The sequence below is a fragment of the Lacerta agilis genome, chromosome 3 (assembly GCF_009819535.1).
Source record: "Lacerta agilis isolate rLacAgi1 chromosome 3, rLacAgi1.pri, whole genome shotgun sequence".
In the NCBI taxonomy this organism is placed as follows: Eukaryota; Metazoa; Chordata; class Lepidosauria; order Squamata; family Lacertidae; genus Lacerta; species Lacerta agilis.
In genome coordinates this window covers 58,865,112-58,877,982 of record NC_046314.1, presented here as the reverse complement: position 1 = coordinate 58,877,982, position 12,871 = coordinate 58,865,112, and the positions used below count along the sequence as shown (strand labels likewise).

Sequence of the window (12,871 nt, the reverse complement as noted above, 5' to 3'; positions counted from 1 at the left end):
AATCCTCATAGCATTGTCAAGAAGAATGGGTGTTAAAAACACAGTGTTCTTTCTCAATAACAGATGAACAATGGGGGGGGGAATGATAAAAACAACGCTATGTTGTGGGATATGCTAGAAAGACGAGGTGGCCTTGGAACATAATCTGAAGCCATTCTCAAAGGGTAGCTACATTAGTTTTTAGAAGTACAAACAACATTTTTGTGGCATTTTAAAGGCAAACAGATTTACTGTCAGATGTGTGAAATGTTTTCTGAACTTCAGGAATATAGGTATGTACATTAATGGTGATGATGGGGGAACTATAAACAGTGGTGTCAGAAGGAAATGAAATGCAGATAAATACAGACAGTGATAATTGCATTATTAACAGTGGTCATTCATTAAAAAAACAGTAGTTGGCAGCACAGGCATCCTGACATTAACACACACAGTGTGATAAAAACCCATTGTACTGATTAAATCTGCAAGTTAGAGCACTTGCACCACTTGCGGTATTGAAATCCTGCTGTTTCACATCCCTTTGATTTTCCTTTGTTAAAATACGGCTACTTTATAGCCAGTTGCAAAGTGTCCTTTACATAGAGGCCTGTCTCTTTGTCGTACATAGAACGCAGAAGGCCATTCTTGGCAGATATAGATGAAGAGGTGAATGAACCCCTCACGTTGTGGGTGATACAGAGATACAGAGACATGGTTGGCACCTGGGTCTGATCCCCAAATCTGTACCTCTGTTGCATTACCTGCTGTTCTTGGTGAGCAGCTGGGGTTGTCTGTAAGCAAATACAGGCCAGCCCCCACTGTGAAAAGGAAATATACTTGTCCTCAATGGGCTGGAGATTCTTCATGACAGGTTTGAGTGGTTTTACCTGTCAGCAGAGGCGCCACCTACAGAGGGCCAGGGCCCCCCAATATTTTCAAGGAGGAGGCCGGCCTGGCGATCCTCAAAAGGATGCACCAGGACAAAGATGCTTGGCCCTGCTGTGTCCTTTTGAAGGTCACCAGGGACATGGCACAGCAAAGAGTCTTCACCGGGCACCAGAGAACCCTCCTGGAAGGTGCACTGGCGATCTCTGTCAGGGACATGCAGGGTGAAGCATCTTCACCCCGCACATCCTTTTCACAAAGGTAAGGCTGCTGGTAGTGCGTGGGTGGGCCGAGTATGCCTGGCTGGGTTGCGGGGGGGAATTGCACATGTGATGTCATGCACGTGTGATGGGCCCCCTTAATGTTGGGCACTGCCTGGCAGCTGGGACTGACAACTAGTGTCAGCCTGTCATTTCTCTTCTATTTCTGTCCATAGTAGATTGACAAAGTCAGGAACAATCTCTTTTGGGTCAGTGGTGCAGCCTGATATAATTTGTTTTAGGTGCAAGTCTCTTTTTGACGATGCAGTTGTATAGCAGGGCTTCATCATAGACAACAGTTTTAGGGGTGTGTTCTAAGTGTGTAAGAAACTTGACTTTTTTATCTTTCCCTTTTCTTAAATGGATACATTTCACTTTATTATTATAAATCAGTGCTGGGGCTTCATTCACATTTCTCCATCCATGCTTGCTTGGTCAAATGTGCTACTGACAATTCAGGGCATCCAGCAATTACTGGAGTTCCTTTTGGCTCTTTCAGGCTGTTTTCTTGGACATCCACAGGCATTCTCAGGGCCAAACTACACATTTCATTAACAATAACCTAAGCAGGATCTGCCATTTTACATTCTTGATAAAAAGCTGCAGAGAAACTCAATCTGGACTGGGACAATGACACGTGGGAGAATAGCCCCATTTCCCACATTACGTTTTACCATTTTACTCCTCCCCCCAAATAATGATTTCCTACTGAAGGTACTACAACAGCTTGGGATGTGATTTGGGGCAGGAAAAAGGAGCATACGCATATTAAGCCCTCCACATCATCAAGAGCTATGCATGCAAGGTAAAGGGACCCCCGACAGTTAAGTCCAGTCGTGAACGACTCTGGAGTTGCAGCACTCATCTTGCTTTACAGGCTGAGGGAACCAGCGTTTGCCCACTTCCGCAGACAGCTTTTCTGGGTCATGTGGCCAGCATGACTAAGCGAGAGCAATGCACGGAAATGCCATTTACCTTCTCGCCGGAGCGGTACCTATTTATCTACTTGAGCTGCATGCTTTCGAACTGCTAGGTTGACAGGATCTGGGACAGAACAACAGGAGCTCACCCCGTCACACAGATTCGAACCAAGGCCAAGCAGCACACTGGTTTAAACCACAGCACCATTTGTAAAAGCCAGGTGGTTTACTTTGAGTTTCTGAGGTTGTTCCATACCTCTTCCCTTTTTTTACAGTGTGCGAAGCACATGATGATGTCTCTTGAGCCAGGTAGTTTACTAATCAATCCTTCATGTTTTCCATCACATGGAGGAAACTAATGAAAAAAGGAGTATGCCTCAGGTGGATCTATGTGCTCAGAAAAGCAGGTCACTCTCCACTGCTTTATTTAGTAGGGCTTCATTGTTTTATTCTTACTAGCTCCACACAGTAGCGGACGGTGGGGTGGGGTGCCAGTGCTCACCTGACCTCCAGTTGGCTGTGTTACTGGGAGGTAGAAAGGGAGGACAAAGGCAGAAACAAGGTGTTAACCCACTGGTGAGGGCACCAAATTAGTTCCACCAATGCACTTGAACCACACTGACCGTACCACTGCCTCCCCCTCTGCCTCCTGCAGCTGATTCCAACAGTATCTAAAATGGACATAAATCCATTCGCTAGAACCTGAAAAGCAAATGCATCTTGTTTAATGTAGCAGGGAAATAAGCCAACCAGAAAGGATCTCGCTTGCAAACTGGGGTTGGATCAGAGGCGGTTTTAGGGTGGGGCAACCAGTGCGGTCGCACTAGGCGCTGTGCTGCCAGGGGTGTCAAAACAATGCTGTAGAACAGAACGCTCTAAAGGCAGGGGGTGCCGAATTTTAGCACCACAGAAATTTGAGAGCCACAAGTCTTTCACTGGTTGGATACAGTTACTAATAACCAACTCTGTAGTACAATGCTATTCTCTGCTCTTCACGGACAACTCTGGGGTTGCGTGCTCATCTCGCTCTATAGGCCGAGGGAGCCGGTGTTTGTCCGCATGAGCTTCTGGGTCATGTGGCCAGCATGACTAAGCCGCTTCTGGTGAACCAGAGCAGCACACAGAAACGCTGTTTACCTTCCCGCCGGAGCGGTACCTATTTATCTACTTGCACTTTGATGTGCTTTCAAACTGCTACGTTGGCAGGAGCAGGGACCGAGCAACGGGAGCTTACCCCGTTGTGGGGATTTGAACCGCCGACCTTCTGATCGGCAAGCCCTAGGCTCTGTGGTTTATCCCACAGCACCACCCGTGTCCCAAGGCACACCTTTACTATCTGCTAATGCTACTGGGGCTTATGCACTGCTTGATTGTGAAAGAGTTTATACAATATACATTCATTTTTTCCCCCTGAGACAACAATGAACCATGTCAGCAAACTCAATAATCCGTAACAAAAGTAATACAAAACTTTGGTCTTGAGCCAGATGCAGTGACACAAGACCTCACAATGTTATCTGCTTCATATGTGCAATGGAACAAATGCCAGATGGCCAGCAAACCCACTGGCATCAGTAGCAATTACCAAGCTATCTCACTGTGAATGAGAGATGGTCTGCGGAGTAAATCAGTTTTTTTCTGCTTGCTTAAGACTCCCAGACAAAGCGGATGGGAAATAAATCAGATAGGAGAAGGAAGAAGCGATGAAATCAACACTACTTATGCACTGAAGGTTATTAAGCTATACTCTGGGCTCAACACTTCCTAAACAGAGATGCCTTAGTTGTACAGTTCAATGGAACTACTCACTATGACACCATTTATGGGAAACTGTAAGTAAGACAATTCATAGTTCTGGATATAAGAAAATCTGTTTTTACAGGGTTTTCCAGAGTTCCATTGTGCAATATCAATAAGTGATGAAACTTCTCCCAAAGTATAGGATAAAATTTCCTTCCATTCAATTCTACTTTCATCAATAAGCTTATTGTATTATCCGAAAGACAATGACAATTTCATAACAGTTTGTTGAACTATGAACCATTATAAAAACACACACACTAAAACAGTGATGAGAACGAGAAGCCAGAAAAACAGTCAGCTAGAAGTCTTGTAGTTTCCTTTCATAGGGCAAAACATGCTTTCAGAAACTGTTACTCATACTTTTATTTGATTGCTGGGTATTTTCAGGCAATATCTTTTGAAGAAATAACATTTCGTGAACATTAGAACGCAATCAGTTCAAGTCTAGAGGTACAAGTTTTAAATGAACACAGAAAGCTTCAGCAGACTTGGAAAAGAGTGAAACAGTTCTCTCTGCTGCTGGCATCTAATTAGAATTGGGCATTTTTCTCTGCTGGTAGCACCCAGGTAGAATTATTAGAGGATAGGGAACAGTTTCAATTGGACGTCACCAGTAGAAAACAGTTCATATCTGACTCCAAGAAGAGGAGATAGTCAACAGTAGCTGGGGAAGGAAGGGGGGAGGGGGGAGGGGGGAGGGAGGGAGGGAAAGGCATTCAAGACTCTTCTTTTAAAACAACTTTCATTACCCCTTGTATTTAAAGTAAAAGTGATGTTGGGGGTGGGTGTTTTTGGAAGGCACCTGGTCCTGGGAGCCCTTAATTCTGGCAGTGCCTCTGAGTGTATCAGCATTAATACCAATCAGCTGCATGAGCTGTTTCTTTAGTAAGATAAAAAAGGTCTTGTTGCTGATACGTTGTGGTAGAAATTGAACCCTGGGTAGACAACTGCCTGTACAACCATATTTTCAGCCAAAATGTACAACATTGCTTTCTTGAGACCAGACCATTTTCTTAACACTACAAATCTGTAAAAATAACTTGTAAGCGATAAACAGAAAATGATAGATGACACCCCTAGTATGGCTTGCTTACAGCATGCTGCAGGTTTTTTTATCATAGCATTCTTACTCTGGTTTCAACTATACGCAAGTCTCAAGCTCTGCAGCCACTTCATGTATCTTTGTTGACATCTATAACCAAGGCAGTATACATTTCCTACCTTAACTGATATGGAGGGATCTTCATAGCAGCCTCTGGGGATTCCAACATTTCTGTATAGAGAAGGGAGAAGAATCATTATAGAGGGCAATGAAGGCATACTGTCCAACTTTTTCAAGCCCTAACCTGGGACATGTGTCTTACAGGAAGCACTTTTTCAGGGCAAGATCTCATGCAATTTTGGGTGTAGGCTGAGATTGCGGCCCTGAAGAAAACACTTTGTTTCAGGGCAACAGTGCAGCACCCAAAATGACCACCAAGATCTTGCATGAAAAAACATGTTCCTTTTTTCCAGGGCATTTGGGAAGTATGTGGGGGCAGATACCACCAGTATACTTCAACATAAATTGCCTACATGCTCTGCATCTTGTACGAATTTCATTTAAACTGGCTGATCCAAGTTGTGACTATGTGTAGACATAATTGTTACAGACTCAACGGCCAAACATGCAGCTCACTAAATTGTTGTAGCAGGAACATAACTAGCCAGATTGAGCTGCCCAGGAAGCAACTTTTTTTTTTTTTGTGGGTAGGAGCTGAGAAAGACAAGCAGTTTGTATTTCTGACTGTGAAGGGAACGAACCTGTATAATGCTTGGCAGGGGTTGCCAACCTTTCCAGGGTTGTGAGCACATTCATATTTTTGAGTGAGAGCTGTGGTTGGCAGCTTTCTGGTCATTTTTCTCCCTCAGCTATGCTCCTCATGGAGAGAGACAGTATGCACACAAATATTTCGTTTTTTCCAAATGATCTGAGTAAAATTGGATTCGACAGAATTAATCTGAGCCTTGAGAAGCATATAGAACCAAAGGAGGAAGTGAGAAAGAATGGGGTGCTTTTAACTTCTTCCTTCAGCTCCATGTACATGCAACTACTGTTTTAGATGTGACAGATAATTATTTATTTATATTTTTTTTATTAGATTGATGTACCACTCTTCATTACAAGATAGGTGTGTGATTGCTCACATGCACACAACACCGAACCCAGAAGTGACCTGGAAACCTGATAAAGATGTCACGGAAACATCACTAAAAGGGCGAAATAGGGACAGGGGGTGGAACTGGGCCTTTGCAGGCTTTTTCCATTTCATGCGCTTTCATGCAAGCGTGCAATGACCGCATAAATGGAGGGTTGCCTGTACTTTTCAAGGAAGAAAAAGGTAACCACCCATGACCACCTTATGACCAAGCAGGCAGTGAGTGGTGGAGCTCAGAGGCTTTGTGGGTGCCAGAGAAATACCTCAAGTGGCACCGTTGTGCTCTTAGATGCCACACTGGAGACCCCTGGTCTAGGAGCTAAATGCCTTCCTGCCTCCATGTTATTTGGAATGACAGAATTTTCAAACCATCTTAAAGCTCATGTGGTAGGTAGAAGCTATTGGAATGGTAAGGGGCTGTAGCTCAGTGACAGGGCACATGTTCTGTATGCAGAGAGACCCTTGTTCTTTGGCATCTTCAGGCAGGGCTGGAAAAGATCCTTGCCTGAAAACCCTGGAGTGCCACTGTCAGTCGGAGTAGACAATACAGAGCTAGATGGACCAACAGACTGACTCAGTGTAAGGCATTTTCCTATGCGTTATGCAGATTTAAGAAGCACAGTATTGCAGAAATCCAATTGTATTGTTATCATTATTTTGCTAAAATTTAAGTGGAGCATGTGCAATTTGACAAGGCAACATAAATATCTACTTATTATCCTGAGCCAAATAGCCTTCAGACACCCTGTCAAGGTGTTGTCAACCCCTTTTCATTGCATACTTAAAAGCAACGTAGAAATTCTGCTTTAGTGCTTGTGAGTTTAAAACTGGGAGATGTTATTGCAGATTAAATAAAGAAGGATGGGAGGGCATGATATAGAGCACTGTGGCATAGATAGATGAATTTGAAAGTATACAGTTGGGATGGGAAACCATTGAAGGAACCTCAAACAGTTAAGGAAAAAATGTAGCATCTAACATAAGCTTTTAATGTCTGATGTTTTATTAAGTTTTGATATTTGCTGGAAGCCACCCAGAGTGGCTGGGGAAACTCAGCCAGATGGGCAGAGTATAAATAATAATAATCCTGAATAATCAACACATATTGTTGATTCATTTGTATACATATTTACAAAGGTTTTGCACTGAGCTGTATTTGGTTTACATTGTAGCTAACCTATCGTATCCATACCCAAAAGCATTTGCCTACATGTCTCCGCTGTTTAAATCAGAGACAGGGAACCTGTTGCTCTCCAGGGGTTATTGACCTCCAACTCTCATCTGCCCCAGTCATCATGACCAGCGCTCAGGGATGATGGGATCTGGAGCCCATGGACATCTGGAGGGCTGCAGATTCCTCAACCCTGCTTTACAGGATGAAATCCAATGCTACTGTTCCAATTGCAAGATGGCTTTTAATGCAGTGGAGGAATCCACTAATGTAAGGGATAGGGAAAACATTTTCCACCAATTTCTCTCTCTCCATCGCAGCCTCAAAATTCAGTCCCAGAGGACTAGGAGACTACCTGTATACAGAAGGGCAAAAAGGTGGTGCATCTGGCTTCAAAGGAAAGGGGAAGTTGGAGGAAATCTGAGCCCCTTCTTTGCATACAGGTGTGGGGAACCTTTGGCCTCCCAGATGTTGCTGAACTACAACTCTCCAGCAAACATGGCCAGTGGTCAGGGATAATAGGAGTGGTATTTCAGCAATATCTGGAGGGTCAAAGATTTCCCACACCTGTATTAGCAGGTGCCTCTGTGGCATCAAAGCCATTTTGCAAGTAGAACGGCGCACTCGATATCACACAGAGTTACTATGTGCAGGCTTAGCTCACATGTCCTTTTGAATTACAGTACTCTGCTTTTCTTCTCGTGGCTCAAAGCCGATTGCTTGTTTCCCACTGAAACTGGCAGAATGAGTGTGAAAGGCGGATCAGCATGTATGTCTTTTATCCACGAATTTCCTTTTAAACAATTATAACTTGCTTTTTCTAGGGAAAATGCAAACAAGTGGCAGCATGGGAAGGAAACAATACTTAGCAAGCACAAGATGGGGTGGGTGGGGGGACCTAGTTTAAACACATGGGGCTGCCCTTGAGGACTGTTTAGGAGCCTCAGACAGACTGTTACATTTTGCAAAACTTTCTCTTTAAAGAGGTGGGGGCTCCCTGCAAGCACGGTGATCTAACATCTGCCCTGGCTTCTTATAACCTCATAAACACTATTCAAGGTGCTGGCTGTCACTGATACAACCTAAGTTCAATGCATCTAAAAATTGCTTCCTTTACTAGATTTTGTTACAAGTGCAAATTAACAATGTAATGTGCAAAGGAAGTTTGAGGCAGTTGTCTTGGCAATGAAGCTTCCAACTCCTAGTCTATGAAGTGCCTGTGAATATTCACAAGCATGACTGTATTTTTTATGCAGACGTACATATTGCTTTTGGAGGCATTACTCGATATGTGCAATTAGTTGCAATTCAGATCACAAAATCTCAGTCCAGATGAGGCCATATTTAAAAGTATAATTTTCAACAAACAACTCAGCTTGTGGCCCACACACAAGGACATGGAAACTACTGCTCCTTATTTGTGATGCTTCTGTGCTCATCATTATAGTTTTCTCCCTTAGTTAAGCTTTCCTATTGCATTATTTCTTATCATATCTATCCTGCTCTTCCAGAATGGTATTTCTTCCTTTTTAAACCACCTTGAATAGCAAACAACTATCCATACAAATCATGCACAATATCCAACAAATTTAACGTAAACCATGCATTTTTAAAACAATAATTAAAAATCTGCTTAAAGGATTGCTTTTTTTTTTTTACAGATACATTTAAACACCTGCAGATTTGCCCACAGGTGAGCTGCTTCATTGTCACTCCACAGGAGAGATGTGAGAAAACACTTTTTCCTAAGCAACACATTTTATGGTCACCATTACAATGCAAGGGCACCATTTCTTCCCAGTACATATGTCCCTTACATTAAAGGTAAGAGTCTCCTGCTCACCTGCCTGAAGTGCACCTTTGCCTAGCTTTTTAAGTATGTGCACTCATTTTCTAAGCAAGCATGTTAAATTAAGAAAGCCAACTCCTGAAGCAGTACAACATCACAATTGCTTATGGCATGACCTAGCCAAAGTTAAGCATTTTTAAAATTCTCATTGACTTCAGCAGGCATTATACATTCCTGGTGAAAATAAGAAGTTTCCCTAGCTTGCCTTGCCCCCAGTCAAAAGGCCATGCCCTTCAGTCACAAACTTACAGCCCATTAAAGCTGTTTTCTCTTCTGCTAACTCCAGAACATAAAAAACATCACCACCGCCACCAATGTCTTTGGTACAAATTTGTGGAAGGACATCTATTTTAGAATAACCCATGTGTAAATCACACTGAATACACAGACAGAGAGGAATATTACCAAAAACTCACTATGAAAATATTAACCAAATCAACCCATAATACATAGGAAAATAGCCACAGGGCAATTGGCACATTTAAATGGCATTAGACTGCCAATTCATATTTGAAGTAAGTACCTGCTGCTAATAAAAAGGTGACCAGGAACTAAATTTTCCTTTTAACTCATGTTATAACACTGGATGTGGCTTTTTCTACAGGACCTGGTGAAGTGGATGAAATAAATCTGGTTGGTTGGTTTGAAAAATGGCAATTGGTTAGGCAGTCATGGGAGAGAAGCAATTAAGTCTTTCTACCCAGCAGATCTGAATCTTCATTTAGCTACCCTCATTATGTCATTATACTTCCTTAAAAAAAAAAGCCATTACCTAGGGTTATGCTCATTTTGTGAACAGCTAATCTGGCTCAGTTCAGCCTTCTGCAATTTAAGAGCACAACCAGAAGTCAATTCCATAGCCCATTTTTTGTGGTTTTAGGGTTTGTTTGTTTTAAACGCTGCTTAGTTGGGCAGAGGATTAAAAAACAAAACGGTCAGGAATTGAAAGCTGGTGTTTTGATGTGCCGACTGACAAGCACCGTTAAAGCAAAGGGGAATTATTGCAGTAGGTGTGGAAGATTTGCTGAAAATCACACAACTAGAATAGTCTATAGCAGAAAAGATTAACTGGGTTGGGGGGGGGAAGCTGCCAAAGAACCCCACTACATCCTAGAAGAAGCTCTGGCAAACACTTGGGCTCAGTTGCCCTGTAGGGATATCAGTCTGAAGGCCAGTGGGATGGATGCAGGAATAGAACCGTCCCGGTCACCCGTAAGCAAACACAAACAACCCCCTTCCCCCCCCCCCCGCAACCAACAACACAAGCACAACCAAAGCGGCGCTGTGCTTTGATGCTGTCTCTGCTAACGGGATTAGGCATCAGAGTAATACCTCTCGGATCATTGCCCACCCAGCAATGCCTGCTCGCCTGGGAACTAGGGAAGGCTGCCCTCCGGCGCCGGGGAAGAGAAGAGTCCTTCTCTCCCTCTGTCTCGCCCACTTCCTTACCGCTGGCGCAGGTGCAGCTCTCCTTGATCGCCTTGTGTTTGTTCCCCGAGGCTTCCTTCTGCAGCTTCTTCAGGATTCCTTCCATCCTGAAGCCTCTTGGATCCTCCAGGGATCCTCGGTCAGCAGCAGCGCCCGGGGGCGGGAGAGGAGAGCCAAGGCGCCGGCGGCAGGCAGAGCTAAAGGGCGGCGGGTCCTCCTCGCTCAGCGCGCAGCATCCCACCTCCGCCTGCCGCTATCGGTGAATCACGCTAAGCTTCACGGCGGCGACACGTCACCCTGCGCGCCTCCTGCCTCCGCCTCCAGCAGCAAAGCCCAGCAGCAGGTTCCTGCGGTGGCGGCGGAGGCTTCGGCTGGGCGGGCTCAGCTTCGCCAACCGGAGGGAAAGAGGGAAGGAAGGAAGGAGGGGCTCCGTCGCCGGTGCTGGCTAACAGGCGGGGCGGATCAGATTCGCCCGGAGGAAGCTGGGACAACAACAACAACAACAACAACAACAACAACAACAACAGAGGCCACCACTCGCTCGCCAGGCGCTGGGGAAAACGGGAGCAAGGGACTGGATAAAGAGGGGGAAAGCACAGATTTTGGAGAGGCGGGGCTGCATCGAGAATGGATTTCGAGTGCGAAAGGCTGTGCTTCCTTTCCTTTTCCTAGGAAATCGGGCCTGCGGAAAAGGAAAAGGAAGCTTTATCTGCCGGGCTGCAAAACCCCTTTCCTCACGTAGGGGCAAGGGAGTGAGCTCAACTCCGCGTAAAGGAGACGCGTAGCTCTTGCCTGGAGCGAAGTAGTCAAAGATATCGGAATAAGGGCTTAAAAAAATATATTTTACAGCTAGGAGATGATACCGCCTATGGGGTGCTGACCACTGGGGTTTTTTATGCTGGCTATTGTTTGGGGTGGGATCACGCATTTTGTTGAATAAACAGAGTATTTTGAAAGCAAAGGGTTATCTCTTTCACTTGACCTATTTGATTAAAACTAATAATTAAAAATACAAAATGCATAATAAAAACAAGCAAAAGAAAAAAAAACCTTCCTCCCCACCCCCTCCTCCTTTGCCACTTGACACAACCCTGCAAACACACAAAAATCCAACAGTGCCTCTACCACCGACCGACCAGGTATTTTTCAAATCACATGCTGGCATGGCATCCATTATATATCCTGCAAATGAAAGGACTGGCTTGTGTCTTTAAGGAATGGCTTTATTTTGGGGGGAGGTGGGGGTTTAGGCTTTTCATGCTTCATATAGAGGTGAGGAAGCTGTGGCTTTCTAGGCATTTGTGTACTACTACATCTCCCATAATCCTTATCTATTGGCCATGCTGACTGGGGCTGGTGGGAAATTGAGCTCCTAGGCACCTGCCAAAGGCCCACATCCCAACAAGGGTCCCTTTGGTCAAACATGGTTTTGGTTCACATATTCAGATAAGAGCATTGTATATGGCCATTGGTTATAAATTTGCTTTTGCATTTTGTTACCTTAAAAGGCCATTTATAGCTCTAGGAGCTTTCTCCACCATAAAAACAGTCATTTCAGTAAGTCAGAGGTTTCAAGGTATATTTTTGTCTGCCATTCATATCATATATGAAAGCAATGAAAAGATCTTAAGGGCATTTAGTTACAGGTGGGTAGCCGTGTTGGTCTGCCATAGTCAAAACAAAATCGAAAATTCTTTCTAGTAGCACCTTAGAGACCAACTGAGTTTGTTCCTGGTATGAGCTTTCGTGTGCATGCACACTTCTTCAGATACCTTTCGTGTGCATGCACACTTCTTCAGGTATCTGAAGAAGTGTGCATGCACACGAAAGCTCATACCAGGAACAAACTCAGTTGGTCTCTAAGGTGCTACTAGAAAGAATTTTCGATTTTGTTTTGACAAGGGCATTTAGCACTGTGTTGGATAGGGTGACCACTTCCACATCATCACAAAAAAATGCAGCATCAGAATAACTTTTAAAAGGACAGAGTTTTCCTTTATATTTGCATATGCTAATTTTATCTGCACCGATTCAAATGGAGAAAGAGTTATGACACTTTAAATGGAAATGCAGTGCAGCTCTCCACAGAGGGGCATCTGCGACCCAAGTGACCTTTGTGAGTGTGCCCAGTCTGCTGTCGAGATGCTAAGTTCAAGGCCCTTGCTCACTCTTCTTATGAGTTGGGTCGTGGGTTCGAGCCCCACATTGAGCAAAAAGATTTCTGTATTGCAGGGGGTTGGACTAGGTGACCCTCGTGGTCACTTCCAACTCTTAAGATTCTATGAATTTGAACCGAACAGCCCATCAAATAGAGGACTGTCCTCTGCCACCTTTTGAACAGAGGACTGTTGTCTGTAAAGAAGGACACATGGCCA

The 12,871-nt window shown here is 44.2% G+C and overlaps 1 protein-coding gene across 1 annotated transcript in view; it reads right to left on the bottom strand.

Moving 5' to 3' along the window:
* ARFGEF3 (ARFGEF family member 3) overlaps positions 1-10,735 on the bottom strand; it is a 72,784-nt gene extending 62,049 nt beyond the window's left edge. The window contains exons 1-2 of the mRNA XM_033143877.1: positions 10,518-10,735; positions 5,072-5,123 (exon numbers count right to left, since the gene is read on the bottom strand). Of these exons, the coding sequence (XP_032999768.1) occupies positions 5,072-5,123; positions 10,518-10,602 (137 nt within the window). The 5' untranslated portion in view covers positions 10,603-10,735. The remainder of the gene's footprint in view (positions 1-5,071; positions 5,124-10,517) is intronic.
* Between the last annotated feature and the right edge of the window lie 2,136 nt (positions 10,736-12,871).